At 45.5% G+C, this 15558-nt stretch overlaps 1 protein-coding gene across 1 annotated transcript in view; it reads right to left on the reverse strand.

Annotated features, from left to right (window-relative positions):
- WSCD1 (WSC domain containing 1) overlaps positions 1-15558 on the reverse strand; it is a 21222-nt gene that overhangs the window by 5034 nt on the left and 630 nt on the right. The window contains exons 2-6 of the mRNA XM_008631136.2: positions 8784-9435; positions 5485-5599; positions 4831-5015; positions 2071-2192; positions 3-35 (exon numbers count right to left, since the gene is read on the reverse strand). Of these exons, the coding sequence (XP_008629358.1) occupies positions 3-35; positions 2071-2192; positions 4831-5015; positions 5485-5599; positions 8784-9210 (882 nt within the window). The 5' untranslated portion in view covers positions 9211-9435. The remainder of the gene's footprint in view (positions 1-2; positions 36-2070; positions 2193-4830; positions 5016-5484; positions 5600-8783; positions 9436-15558) is intronic.

Genomic DNA, 15558 nt, shown 5'->3' on the forward strand with positions numbered 1-15558 from the left:
CATTCCTGCCCTCGGATCACTGCCAATGGAAACTCCTGCAAAAGAGAGAAAACGGATCAGTGTGTAAATGCCATGGCATCAACAGCCTTCAGGGAATGCTGCTGCCATGCAAAGAAAATAAATCTCCACAAGGCCACTGTCAAGATCACAGCACTGTTTGATATGTCATTCTAAAGCTTGCGCTGCTTTACTGTTACTGTCCTCATATTTGTGTTACCTTGCTTCTACATAGGAGACTTCCTAAGGTATGCAATCATGAGGAAGTTAGTGTTGTTTGCAAGGAATTCCTAAGGAAAATTCTTGTCTGTAAGACGTGTTTTCTAATGGATTTGATGCAGAGTAATTCAGGTTTTGGTGTACCAATCTCACCCAGGAAGGGTAACAGGCTGCAAAGCTGTGTAGTGGTGGGGCAGTGAAGCCCAGCTGCTGGGTTAATAGTGGTAAGAACTAAAACAGATGTGAGGGAAATGTGCTAAATATTTGCCGAAGAAATTAGCAATTGCTTACTGGCCCAAAAATTCAGGTTTTCTTCTGTTTACCAGAAAGACTTGAGTTGCCTCAGTGCCCTGTGGGCTCTCTTGGTGGCACGGGTCTGTGTGGGCGGGCAGAAGGCTGAAGGAAGTTCAGGGAGCATTTGAGTGCAGAACGTTCAAGTCCATCTATTTTATATCAACACTTTTTGCCTTTTAAAAATCTTTTGGAGTCTGGGAGCATGTGACAGGACTGCTGAGCAGCTTATCTCTTGCTCTTTCCCATGCATTCATCCTCTGATAAGGAGTCAAATGCAACACGTGTGCTGTGTGTGCCCAACAGCCAACATTTACTTAGCGAATGAGATATGACATTGTCAAAAACTATTTACAGATTTGATCCAAAGGCAAAACAGTTCTGGGTTTGCCTGCAAACACAAATTTTTCCTTTACAATGAAGCAGTGTTTCTCAGTTTGAGAAATTAGTAAGCGTCCCTGCCCTCAAACACAGCCTAGAATAAAAATGCTCCTTGTGCCTCATGCCAAGTGGCCCCTGCAAGTGATGGACTGTTCTGGAAGGCTGGAGGTTCTGTGAGGCAACAAAACAACTGCTCCTCTGTACTCCTGCATCTGCAGAAGGTGGTCGGTGCAGTGGTGCTCTGCAGCCCCTCAGCACTCGGTGCAGGGTGCCGGTGGTGCAGTGCCTGGCCTCAGGGCAGGCAGCGTGGGCAGGCTGACCCTCATCTGCACAACCTTCCCACATCTTGGGCAGGATATGAGTGGGGAAGGAGAGAAAACTGGAGTGGGCTTTGCATGAGGAATCTCAAAATTTTCTCAATATCCAATCTAAACCTCCCGTGGTGACTCCTGAGGGCACTTCCTTATGCCCTGGTGCTTATTCCTTGGGAGAGGAGATTGCGCTGAGGCCATGGGTCCTGGTCAAAGCACTGTAATCAGCCAGCTAATAGTTGTAATCAATTTTGTGATGCTGCAAAAAGTAATTGAACGTTGAGTTGAGTGCATGAAACTGAATGGGGCTGCAGGCAAAATCTGACCACACAGTGAACCCTGTGTAGCAAAACCAGCCCCATCAGAGTGGGGAGGAAGGCAAGGGAACCAACAGCCACTAAAGCAGAGGGTGCCCTGCCCATGCCCTGTGCATGGCTCCCTGAGTGGAGCCAGCTCCCTTGGAGGGCACTAGAGTCACGTTTCAGATGCTGCCAGTCCACATCCACCCTCTGGCAGCATGTCTCCCCATGAGCTGCAGCCACCGCCCCTGGGGTCAGATATGGCTCGGGGCTTGATTGGAATGTTACATGGAAACGGTATTGATTTCCTCATGGTTGATACTCATCACTTAGAACAACTTGCCTGTGTATCATGTCTAGTGGCACCGCTCTGATGAGTTTCCCTCCCGCCATCCCCACTCCAGCAGCTGGACCAGATGCATCAGTGGGTATTTACTCTGATGAGTTTTGTCCTTTAGAAACTCATTTACAAATTCAAAGCTCTAAGGCACTAATCTCTCCCCATCCCTTAATAGATTAGAATTTAAAATAACAAAAAAGAAGAAAGGATGTGAAACAAGAACTCTTCTTACTTTCTTGGAGCAAAATTCAGAGCACATCTCCACCGTCAAATTGGGCTGTATCAAAGAGGCTGGAAAGGTGTCTGTTAAATTTTCTGGAGCTCTAAAACATCCTCGATAGATAACATTCCTCCCTGCGGGGAGATAAAATAGGTTTCTCTCAAGAAAATGATGTCCATAGTATCCTGCCTCTCTCACAAAGAACAATATTAGGCTCAGAAGGCAAAAATAATAAAATAAATTTTATATTACAAAGGCTGCAGAAATAAGAGAAACTATGATATACACTAGAAAAATGTGTTGCAAATCCTGTGGTATTGAAAGGAGCACATGCCTTTAGCTTTGTACAAACCACAAAAAGCAGGGCTGCAGCACCGACTTTGAGTTAAATTCCACCAGTGGAGGGCATTGCTATTGTTTGCAGGTTCCAGTTTCCTCTGAAGACCTGCTTTCCCCTAAACGAGTTAAAAGCCCTGATAAAAATCTACAAAGCTTCTGCACCAGAAAAGGAAAGGAATGTAAATGACTCCTGAAAACCCCCTCACCAGACCAACCTTCCTCTTCAGCTGCCCCTCTGCTCCCACAACTTTTCAGGCCAAGGGAGATTGCTGCAGCCTTTCAGACCCTAAACCAGGCTTTTGTCAGCTGCTAAGGCAGATCAGCTTCCATGGTGTCTTCAGCACTAGCCTCTGATTTCACCTGCTTGTGCAGAAACACCACAGAGTGTGGCAGTATTGCAGTTGCTCCCTTGAACGCTATTGCCAGAACTGATGTGGGACGTGAGTTGAATGACAGGAGAGATGTGGTGTAGTTACGAAGAAAAAAAATTGGTTCTGCATGAATTTCCTCGCAGAAAAGCCCAGGCTCTCTAGCAAGAGCCAAGAGCAATCTGAGGAGAAGCCGCTTAAATTTTGTTTTTGTAACTATTCAAACCATTTACTAGAAGCAGAGCTGGATCTCAGGGATCACTCACGTGATGTAAAAATAAAATAACCCCAACCAAGCTGAAAGGAACAGGAGTCTACCTAGGACCAGGTCCCTTTGAGCACAGCACCAAAGAATAAAACAACAGGAGTGTTTGGACTTCTCAGAATGTTCTTGAAAGTTCTACTAAATCTTGCACTGACATTTAATTCCTGAAACAAAATGTTTACAAACATGTTTAGAGTTTTCTTAGCGGTCAGGAAGAAAGCTTGACCTGCCTACACCAGCATCGGGAGGGAGCAGGATTCATGGAGAACCCATGGATTACTCTGCAGACGGCTGGGTTTTTGTGGTCTGCCTGCTTTCTTTCGCTGAAAGACACCCTGAGGCAAGCGGGACTCTGTGCCACAGCCACCCCTGGCTGCCACAGCTGCGTGCTCTGCACCTCGGGATTTGGGGCACGAGTCGGGGTGTCTGGGGAACCACGGTGGGAAGAGGGAGGTGAGGGATGGAGAGGGGAGACGGCAAGCCCTGTCTGGGAAGGTTTAAATGGAGATGTCACTGAATCTGCTCCGTGTAAGGAGAAGACTTACGCGAGGTCTGTGCTCTATAGTATGCAGCATAAATCATGGTGGCCTTTACAGTCTCAGAGTTACTTTCTAACATACTTGTTCATTGTGATTAATACTTCTGTTGGTCCCTCAAATGGCTTGTGTCAGGGGGATTCTTCAAACAGACAAGTATCAGGTATTACTAAGGGCAAAATAATTACAACTCTAGCTTCAGGCTAGACTAATTTGAGGAGTAATTCATTAATACTTAAAAAAAAATTAAATGCTGTCTTTTCCTGAGGAATATGTATATATATTTTATGCTGGAGGTTGAAACAGTGATGCATGTCCTGGGAAACCTGCCAACGTGCCTGTCAGCCTGACAGTGGCAATTTAGGTCTATGTACCTTTGATATATAATTTATATGTAGCTGGTTAGATTATTGTACAAACCTTGACTTGTCTTTAAGAAGAAATGAAGTACCATCAATACTGGCACAACCTAAGGTCTTGGTGCTTCTTCTCAGCAAATAACATCCACGAGGTCTTGTGAGCTTGCCAATTGCAAAGAGTGATCAGCTGTTTAGATCTGTTATGTGCTTTGTGTTTGCCTAAAGGTTTATCCATTGTGTTCCCCATGGCAGCTAACTGAATGATGAGTAGAGTTTCATCTAAAGATGAAACAAAAATCCCAACTGCCACTGGAACAGAACTCCTTGGAAAAGCACAGCTCTGGTCTCGTTTCTCTCAGGAAAGGGATTAAGGTGGCTGTCTCTCTGGCCTCTACTTATCCTCTGCAGTCACAGATCACTCACGTTGTCTTGGGTCATCTGAGCATAGGGTGGCCTTGATCTGAGTGATTTTCTGCCCTCCTGTTATAGGGCACCTCTTCCAAGGCTATTTCTTAAACACACATGGGTTTGTACGCCTGCAGTGGATACCAAAGGGAGTGGTTTTTTTCAGCTGAAATTCTGCTTCTGTTGCAGTCCCTCTGCACTGTGTTGAATTTCCTCCCTGGTGACACAAACCTCCTCTGTGGCAGCCCAAGGCGGCATGCCAGGCACATCTCCCCGCTCCGAGGTGGTGAGCAGCACTGCTATTTTGGGGAGGAGCCAGGGACCAGACCAGCAGCAAATGGACATTGTGCCCTGCAGGCACCTTTGTCCTTTGCTGCTTCAAACTCTGGTGACAAATGGAGTGAGACAAGCAGCAGGGACAGCCCCTGTGCTCAGCCTGGCCGTGACATCTCTCCCTTGTGGGGTGAGCAGCTTCCCCTGTCCGGTCCATGCCCACTTACGTCGCCTCGCTCCTGCCCGCAGCTCTTCCACCCTGTAGACCGAGAGCCGGTTCACCCCTCCGCACACAGAGCCCTTCTCCCCCTTGCACTCGCTGTTGCACTCCTCGGGCTTCGAGGCAGCAGCTGGGAGTGTGTTCCCACAGTAGCACTCTGCTCCGTACGCCAGGCCCGCATAGCTGTAAGCCCTGCAAAGAGAAGTACCAGTCATGTCATAGAGGTGCCTGTCTGCTCCCCAGTTTGTACCTGGGGAAGGTGGGAACCTGTCCCCAGCTTCTGCTGCCTTGCTCTGGAGCAGAGTCTGTCCTGGGGACAGCATGGCCTCCTCAGCAGGGGCAGCCACCTCAACAAGATTTGGGCTAGAGACCAATACCTATCAAAAGATAAATATCTTATGAAGACTATTTAACCAAACACTAATTTTTGTCAAGGTCAATAGAAAATATATTGTAAGTAGCCATGCTTCCATAGAGAATAGGCAGCAGTGCAGCAGTCTGCTTCAAGCAGGGTAGCAGAGCTACGCGGTGCCTGAAGGTGAGATAATCACTGTTTTCATAGATGCTCTATGTTTAACATAGGAATGCTTTTCCCTTTTCAAATTCAGTTCCACTTGTTGTCAGAAAAGAGAAAATTTGCAGTGAAAAAATACCAACTCACCTCTCAGCACAAGCTTCCTGACAGTGAGCTACTGTCATTTTTCTTAAGTCATAAAAGACAGCTCCCTTCAGTGTCCTCTCCCTCGAATCATGAGTGAAGCAGCCCATGTAGGTGCCTGTGTGCATGCAAGACCAGGGTTAGGCAATGCATATGGGATGGAAGGGAAAAACCCATCCCAGTTATGGGTTATCCAGTGCAAGCAGCGCTGTGTTTGGTCAAGTCCCAACCTGTCTGGGGTCCCACACACTCTGCAGACCTCTCCACTGGTACTGAACCTTGGTAAGGGTATTGAAGGGGTCGGCACGACTGCCCCATGGAAATGGGCAAAAAGGAAGTGAGACTTTCCCAGGTTCCTTTCAGCAGACCTGCCTTTGCATACCCAGAGTCTGTGACCCACCCAGGACCACGGCTCCTGCATGCAGCTGCTGTCTGCTCGACTCCCTCCTTTGCATGATAAAACAAGGCCCTTCTCTAAAGTAAAGGAGAATGTAGCCTTCAAAATTCTAAAAACTTCCAGAAATCCTGTTGGATTTCTCCCAAGTGTTCTTTAAAATCTCTAGCTGATAATGAGGTGGTGCAAGAGAAATATTAAGAAAATCAATTTTCTTTGGATATAGAGAGTTATATTAAAGCTGTAATGGAAAGATAAATTCACTCTTAACTAGGCAGCACAATGTAGCTATCGTACTGAGCTATCTCCTCTCTGGTGCAAAGGAATCTCTTCAAATATGTCTTGCTTTACTTAGCATAGAAAAGATAAATGTTTCTCTTAGACTGCATTCAGTGCTCAGCCTAATTTTTGTTGTCATGAACAAAATACTGTAAAAATCCAGCCCATTATTTAATATACAATTGGAAGGATGATGTGGAATCCCACTATTATACAGCAATTGTGTCTATAAGTACATTTTATCATTAAAATATGAAGGAAAAAAGGAAATTTGATTTTAGAAATAGCAACACTGAGATGATAACACAGGGAAATTAAATAATGTGAGCTGTGGACAGGAAAAAAATATATGGTGAAAAATGAAACTAAAAAGCATTATGTTAAATAATCCACGAGAAAAAGGAAGTTTGAGTTACTCCATGAGGGATTTTGGAGCCAGGAATAATACATTTAAATATTACAAACAGAACAGTAGATCAAAGACCTGCACACAGTAAATTGCCAACGTGCAATTGGAAAATTCACAAGCTGTGAATACACACCCCCAGCACACCATTAACAAGGTGGGAGTCACGCACCTGCAACAAAGATGCTCCACATTTTACTGGAGACTTTTGATTGGGATACTGTGACTCAAACCTGTAGCAGCAGAGAACTGAGGATGTGGGGCCAAAGAGCCTGACTGGGGGTCCTGGGCAGGCCAGCCAACGTCTGCCCTCCTCCCTGTGTCCCTTCCAAGCCACCGCCAGTCTGGCAGCAATTTCTCATTCACATCCTCCCATGAATGAGGTACAGAGAGATTCCACGGCCTCAGAGTAGCATGTCATGTCACGTCAGCGATGCAGTCCCTGTCACGTCTGCATCCCATTCAATGGCAGAACCAGGCCAGGGGAAACTGGAAAACTCCATTTGCTGGGAGAAATCTTAATAGAAAACTCTCATTGTTGTACTAAGAGTATTTGCCAGTGTCCCTGTCAGGAAAAGTGTGGTCCCTACCCTGAGGCACTTACAATGTCAACAGGTGAGATAGCCTGACCTGGAGAAAAAAAGGACTTGGATTTTCTCACCCAAGGCCACATGATCCTGGATGGAGACAGAGCAAGGCAAAGTGAGCTGGGAGGTTCAGAACAGGCTGGGGCCAATGCCATCGTTTTTGGCTTGGGTCAAGGGTCTGCCTGGGGAAGCCTTCGAAGGGCTGGCCAGCAGCCCCCGGGCAAGCAGGGGCAGAGCTGCACCGCCTCAGTGCCATGGCCTTATTAGGATGACACCCATGAGGAGTGCACAAGCCCAGCCTCCATGGTCAGGCAATGCTACTCTACTAAGCAGGAACCACGGGGCATCACTGAAGCTTTATTAAGCATTATAAGCACAGAGGAGTTCATTAGGTCTCGGAAGGGATCCATAATGAAATAACAAGCCTCTAAGTTTACTAGAAGTGAATTGGAGAAGATAACTTGCTCTATGTAAGTAGTTAAGTTTTAATTAATTACCTTCAAAGGCATTGCAGTGCTTGTTAACTATATTGTTATTAATAACATCACTTCATATTCAATCAGATATTCAAACGATGCATATTTGAATCTACAGTTCAATATGGTGAGATGCACAAATAAATAGTCCTTCTGGCCCCTCTCATCAGTAGTTAGAACCTAAGCAAGTCCCTGGCTGAGCAGCTCTCAGTCTCTCCTCTGCCACCAAAACCTGCCACCAACAGGGTGTTCTGAAGCAGCTCCAGTCTGGTGCTTCAGGTAACTGCAGCAGTTCAGTTTGCCTGACTCACGCTGTATGACTCATCTCCCACCACTATCGCCTTCTCATTCCCATTCCTGACAATTGCTTCAGTAAGTATCATGATGTGGCACCCATTTTGTGCGATTTTGTGCCCTTTTGTTTGGACAAATTTATTCAACAAACTAAAAAGCAGTTCCAAAATGTGGTGTCTAGTCATCCACATCCCATTCCTGTTTTATTATCAGTGAAACACCTCCAAGAACAACTAGTTCTTCTAAAAGGCACTGATGTGCTGTGCCCATGCAGCAGCAGGATCCTTGTGTTTCCTTGGCCTGTTGCACGTTCCCAGCATGCCCACCAAACCCCAGGAGGTTGTTTCTGGCTGGGGGGTTGATGGCCCAAAGGGGCAATGCATTTGCAGAGATGCTCACAGAGGGCAGGTCAGGAACAATCAGTGTGTTTGCAATAGCAGATTTTGGTGTACACTAGAAAGCTTTAGCAGGAAGGAGGCACTTCTAGACTTAAGGTACTGTATGGTTTTGGATAGTTAATTTGATAAAGTTCACTTTTTTAATTTGCCCTTCTGAGAAAGAAAATTAAAGTGGTCATCTCTGCCTGCTTGAAGAGAAAATAATTTAAATTAGAGAAGCATACTTCATTTCTGGGCTTCCATTCAATCAATAAAATTACTTTTTGGAGGAAGTTACAGCTCAGCATGATCAGGATGGGTAGGTTTGTACTTTGGCCTGTGCATATGCCTCAGAATTATTTTGAAAGTGGCAATGAGTGAGGAGGAAGGCAGACCTGCAAGGGCATGGGATGCTCGCCTGTGTCTGCCTGGGATCAGCAAAGTGCAATCTGCATGTGTGCCAGAAAATGGGCAGGGGACATCCCTTACCTTTGTGTTCAGTAGTGTGCTTCATTGCTTTGAGTCCTGCTGTCTGCAGGGGCTCCTGGTCACTGGTGAACCGGTGAAACCACCTTCTCCTCAGCTGCCTGAGCTCTGAGTTACGGGACATGAGCCAGTGCGGGCTGTGCTGCTGGTCCAGGGCCGGCTCCTGCAGCGCATCCATGCCCACCAGCAGCCTGGGACCGGGGCGGGGGCTCTGCAGAGTCCTGGGGTCTACGATCCCAACCCTGGTCATCTCGTCCAGCACGGGCACGGCCTGATTAGCGGGGGTCCCACGCGAACCTTGCTGGATAACCAAGCGGGTCCGCTGCAGCAGCAAGAGGCTGCCAGCCATCAGGTAAGCTGCTGTGAGGAAGAAGAGCAGAAACTGGGTCCGACGGAGAAACTTCTGTAGCCTGAAGAAAGCTTTGGCCATGCCCTTACTGAAACTGGCCCTTCACGCTTCCCAATGGGCCCCTGAATCTTCACCTGGCCAGACACTCGTTCCTCCCATAAGTTCACCATGTGGCTGCAGCAGAGATCAGCGTGGTGTGGCACTGCTGCCAGCCTCAGGCGCCTGGTTGGCCCAGGGACTCCATGGGCTCCTGGGGTGATGCCTTCATCGTGCCCTGCTGAGCTGCCAGACAGCCAATGCTGAAACCTGAAACACCAAGGGGAGTAAGGCTGGTTCACATCCAAACTGAAAACATCTACCATCAGGGTGACTTTCCTCCACCCACCCCTTTTGGCTTTATCTGAGCATTTCTCCATCTGTTGTTTATAATTATGCATGTTAAGAACTATAATCCAATGATGAGAATGATTGATTGAGCTCAAGCGAGTTTCAGATCTTCAGACTTTTTTCTTTTATTTCTTTTAACTCTGAATGCACAAGAAATACCTTAATGATGAGGTTATTTCTCTTGGGATGTTTGGAAAAGAAGTTCTTTATTTTCTTTTGTTGGTAGCCAACATCTCCATCCTTTGTCACTGGATGAACAAGCAGCCACAGTACAGGCATCTTTTTAGGGAGGTATTACCAAATTCCTTCCTTTCAGCTGAACAGTAGCTCAGCTATAAATGCAGATCAGAAGGAAACAGTAGTGTGGGTGTGTGGGAGGAAAAAAGAAATTGCATCAACTCACAATAGATAAGGTAATAATTATTCATCTCTGTGCAGCACAAAGAAGTTGGGCTTTATGCTGGAAGGATATTTGGAGGTTCTGTGTGTGTTGCTTTAACAGAAACCAGAAATCCTGCTATATCTTTTTTAGTGGATTTATATTGCCAACTATCGCTGTGGGGATGTGTGCGGAGAAAAACTAGTAAATGTTTGAAAAAATTTCATCTCAAGTTCAGCAGATCTCTCTTGACTGCTGCTGAGCTTTGCAGCTTTAGTTGTGCTGATGTGTACCACGATGGGATTGTCTGGGCAAGAAAAGCTCCTTTGTGCTCTAGGGAACCTTTAACCTCCCGTGGCAAATAAAAGCTGGCATCTCCCCATAAGTTCCTGTTTTCCCAGTCTATCCCTTCTCTGTGGAGCCAGGCAAGTGTTGAGAAAAGATGCAGTGTTTTCCAGAAAAGAAAATATTATGGCTTTTGCTTAGCTTGCAGTTGGGGCACACTCCTGAAATACGCAGTCCTGGCAACAAACATCTGTTCACTGTATTTCTTGTTTCAGTAGTTGATCGAAAGTTTTGTGGATGTTCGCTTATGCCACTTTATTAAATAAATGTTACCAATTAAGTTTCCACCCGTTCCCTTTCTCATTTGGTTGTGCAAATTCTTTCTGTCTTAAATAGCAACCAAACTAAAGATCCAAAGCTTCCAGGACAAAAATAAATTAAGGCTCAGTTAAATCTGAGCCCGAATTCCTGATTTAGGTACTTTTGTTAAGTGTTTTTTTTTAAAGTACGTGTATGCTGATTTTAATTGTAGAGGACTGAGTAATATCCAAAAATATTCAATGTGGTGATTGCTACTCTTTCTTCAAGGGCTGGTGAGCACGAGCAGGTGCGAAGCACTGCCAGGCTGTAGCATCTTCAGTGAATTCTGACTGCACTCTCTACAGTAGAAGTTACACACCTCCCTTCGGATCAGCTCCAAAGCCAAAGAAAATGCATTGATTTACACCAGCTAAAGAGCTGACCCTTAGAGTTAAATTATTGAAAATCTCTGATCAATGTTGTGAGTGCTCAAGAATTGCAGTAAAAGGGTCAGAAGTATCGAGACAAATGAATGGAAAATTAGCCATAATTAGATCCTGCAGGTTGTTACTGCACTAATTCATCTGAAGAAATACTGTCTATGAGCATAGGTGGGATTTGATTCACTAGTTGTTTCTGCCATGGGGCAACTGTAAACTTGAGCTGTTCCCAGTGGAGGCTGTCTGATCTGAAAGCAAGTGGTGTGCATGTATCAGCCACTGGAGATTCAGACTGGGATTCTCCTGCTCCATGCTGTACTTCCAGGTCGGGCTGGGTCAGCAGGGCAGGTGCCCACGTGCCTTGGCTTCTGGGCACACCACACTGCTCGAGGTGGCCCCACGCAGTGAAACACTGCTGCGAACCCTCAGTGGTGAGACGGCAATGGCTGCAGTCACACAGGAGTTCAAAAGGTTTAGGATTTTTTTCCCCCCTACCAGCACAATAAGGCTAGATAAATTGATCAGATTTGCAGTCATTTCTGCCCAGCTGCAACTCAGGGTTTCACAGCTCTTTTGGTTTATTCACCAAGGGAGAGGTGCTTCAAGCCCAAGTTCTCAGACGCGTCTCAGTCGCTGGTGCTGGAGAGGCCATGCTGGGGCAGCCGGAGCTTTCTGGCTCATCAAGCAGTGCCAACAGCTTGGCTGGAGAAGGGCATCAAGACCATGTAGCAGAGGTCAGGCATGTTTTGCTTGAAACTGCATCACTGGCCCAATTTAGTCCCTTTTAATGCCTCCTGTGTTCTTGGTCAGTTGATTTGGGTAGAGTTTCTCCATGTTTGCAGTGATGTAAAGTGGAACAGCTGGAGGCTGCATTATCGCCAGGATGAGAGGATGTGCCACTTGCCTGGGCAGCACGTGGCAATGTCTCCTGGAGCCAAGGGAGACTAGTCTGGCCAATGCCTGCCTAAACAGCACCTGGGTAGGGCATAAATGTTCTGCCTCCACATGAACCGGATGGAAAACTTGCTGTGCATCAGCAGAACTGCAGAAAACACCCAGGGTATCGGACCTAATTTAACTGTGCAGCAGGCTCTGCATCCAAGCATCAAGAAATGTTTGGCATTGCTCCTATTGCTCTGCCAAGTTTGTTTATTTATTTGTTTATTTATTTAGTAAGGAGAAGATGTTCTGAGTCTCAAAGGGGTAACTTTGCCCTTGCCCAGTGGTTGAAAGTTTAAATGGTACAAGGCAATTTTGCTGCATTCAACATGATGTGTACAAGTTACCTCCAGATGCACTCGCCCTTAGAGCAGTTGCCATGACAGTACATTGTAGTAAAACCCAATGAAATAAATAAGCAGACTCTCCGCCCACAACAACTGCTGCAAATGTGCAACTCAAAAATTAAATGTTGCTTTTCAGTGGGGAAATAGCAAAGTGCTGCTGACATAAAAACTGTCATTTGATTTTTCCATAAACTGCATATTGCCATATCATCAAAGTATGCCTAAAAGAGTTGAAGTGCATCACTTCTGATGATGATATTTAAAAGGAAAGACTAAGGAGGAAAGAACTAGTATCTGGTAGTAGAAAATGCGTCATTTGTCTTTTTCATGCACGTTTCACCTAAAATGAATAAAGTGAAGTGGAAGAAAACAAGTCTTCTATCCCGGTTTACCAGTTCTCACAGCCAAAGGGGGATTAGGACCATATTAATTTGGAGTTGTTAGTAAAATATAAAATTATAATTGAAAGGACAATGATGGATAATTGATGATGATGATGATGATGGATAAATGATGGATGAGAACTGTTAAATGCCAGAGGAGACCTCTAGGTGAAGAGAGCAATGAAGGGGTTAACACTGCACTGAAAAAACGGCAGTAGTTAGCACTGGCAAGTATCGGCTTTGGGCATGGTGAGTGGAAGCAGAGATCTACAAAGCACTGGGACTTCAGCAGGGAAAGGATCCCTTGTCACCAAAAAAGTTGCTGTAAGGAAAAGCAGGTCAGTACCTTGCTTCCAAAATGAACTTGCAAAGTGTGACAGAGGATGTTACATTAGGCAGCTGCATTAATGTATTTGTAAAGAGAAATAAAAGCAATATGGTTCTACTCCCCTAGCTGAAGGAGCATTTACAGGATTTTTAAGGGAAGACTGAATATTTTCAGTGATACCATGATGCTGGTAAAGGCTGAAGACACTGAGAAACAGCCCCAGACTTGCAGGTGAAGAGTTGCCTAACTGAGGACTGTCCCTTAATATGCGCTCAGTGCAGAAGCTCAGGTCAATGCTGCATTGAGAGCTGCAGGTCATCAAGAGTTGGTCCTTGTCTAAAGAGCAGCAGGATTTTGCAAATTCAGAGCTCTTGGCAAGGAAGCAAGATGATGTTTTCCATTGTAAACTGAAGGGAATTGGACTCATGATTACTATTTTTAGAAAAATCCATCCCTCTTCCACGCCTTTCCTTTCTTTTGTCAGCTTTCTTTGAGAACAAACGCAGTCAGGCCTGAGCTGAAGGATTCTGGCTTGCAGCCTTTTCCTTGGATACACAGTGCCATTTTCTCATGGCGTTTTGGAAAGTCGAGACAAATATCATATTGTGTGAATGCACATAGGAAGTAAAACTCTTAAGAAGCTGCAAATTTGGTGTTGGGACCCTGTCAAGTATTTGCAGTTCCCTTTATTCCAATAGCTAAAATCATTCTGAGAAACTTCAAGCTTTTCTTACAACTTACAAAGTTTTCCTTGCTAGAGGATGTGTCTGTGCTGACCCCACATGTCTCCCTGTCAGGTCTGCCAACAACTTGGAAATTAGGTAGAGGCACCCAAATTTCTCCGTGTGCTGTGGTGACAAGCATTGCAGCTTGAGAGGACTTTCCAGTGAGTTTACCACTGCTTGCTACACGTGGGCTTGCTACAAGATGTAATCAGATTGCAAAGTTATCTTTGATGGTGTGATTGTGTTCAAACCTTTAAATAACACTGAACTGTGATAAATAAAAAAAAATCTTTATGCGGAGTTAGCAGAACGACAGAGAAAAACTTTATAGTCCATAAACTGGTCAAATCAAGTTGAAAATAACCTAAATTAAAAATATATATTATACTCTGTGTATTCAATACAGGAGGCATTTTACAGTGACAGACAGTTCAGCTTTGGAGGGGAAAGGCAATGTCACAGAGCAGAGCTGCAGCCTGAGGTGGAGAGTCAGCACTAACTTGCACGAATTCTGTCCCAGTGGCTCTTTCACCAGATATTAAACTTGTTAAGACCAATTTTTTAGCATAGACAGGTGTAAATCCAGACAATAATGTTGTTGGTGAGCCTGAGGTGAGGGAGGCAGAGGAGTCTGCGGGTGGCAGGTGGTCCAGCAAGACTTGTTGTGAGAGTGCTGACTTGGAAAGTGCTCAGGGACAGCTTGAGCAGAGATCACACCATGGTATTGCTCCATTAATCCCACACTTTTTACCTAGCTCAAGTCATAATGCAGTAATCAGCAGGACTGACTCCATGCCAGTGTGGAAAAGATGCATGCAGACATACGCATACTCACATTTCAGGTGCACATGTGCATACACATACGTGTGTGTGCCTTCTGTACTCAGAGGGATATGTGCTCCAGAGGGAACACACAGTCTGCTGTCACCATTCTCTGATAAACTGAAAGCTTACAGCAAACTGGTACTGAATCTCAAATGTATTTTACTAACAATAAAACATTCATGCATGATGTACGTCCTTAGATATTAAGAGTTCAAGCACCCAGCAAATGATGCTCTATCTGCAGTTTCCAAAAGCCCCTATATGGTCTGTGGCTGGAGTTTTGAACAAGAATGTTGTAACAAATGTACCATGTATTTATGTTTGCCTTAGCCCACAGGAACTACAGATGAGATCTTTCCTTGTGTGCACGGAAATCTACTGAAATTAAAATAACACACAGCTCTGTAATTGAATCATAGGTGTTTTAAAAGTGTCTTTTATAAACCCTTCAATATGTGAATTCCTGCAACATTCACCTACTAAACGTTGTTAGTCTATTTGTTCAGCACAGTGATGCTCCAGAAACTGCTTGGAGAAGCTGAGCATTCCAGCCTGCCTCACCAGGCTGTGACACAAACACACTTGCAGTATCCATTGCTGAGTTTTCAAGTATAATGTTCCGTGGATGCTTGGGGAAGAGCATCTCGAGAGCAACCTGCAGTCTTTGTAAATAATGCTGCTAAGCCCTTTACTTAGATGCTGTGGATGAATTTAGTAAAACAGTCATTGAGACTGAAATGAATGCTGATACCTCAGCCTCTGCAAAAAGTTGTCCGGTTATTGCTCGTGCCCAGGCCAGCTGGCGCAGGGCTCGCAGAGGCAGATACTGAACGGTGGAAGAAAAAGAGGAAAAACCTCACCTTTCTTTTGTAGCTGAGGAACCCCTGTTGTAGCCAGGCAAAGTCCTGTACAATCCAGTGAAATATTACAAAAGGCCGTAATGCATATCTGAAAAGCTGATAAATCCTGCTCCCTCTGCCCTTCCCTACTAATCCTTCTCCCGCTCCCGCTCCCAGCGCGCAGAGCCGTAAATCCTGCGCGCACCCCGCGGTGCCGTGCCGGGGCTGCGGCGCTCCGCTCCCTCCCGCTGC

Source organism: Corvus brachyrhynchos, unplaced genomic scaffold (assembly GCF_000691975.1).
Source record: "Corvus brachyrhynchos isolate BGI_N302 unplaced genomic scaffold, ASM69197v1 scaffold283, whole genome shotgun sequence".
NCBI classification, from domain to species: Eukaryota; Metazoa; Chordata; class Aves; order Passeriformes; family Corvidae; genus Corvus; species Corvus brachyrhynchos.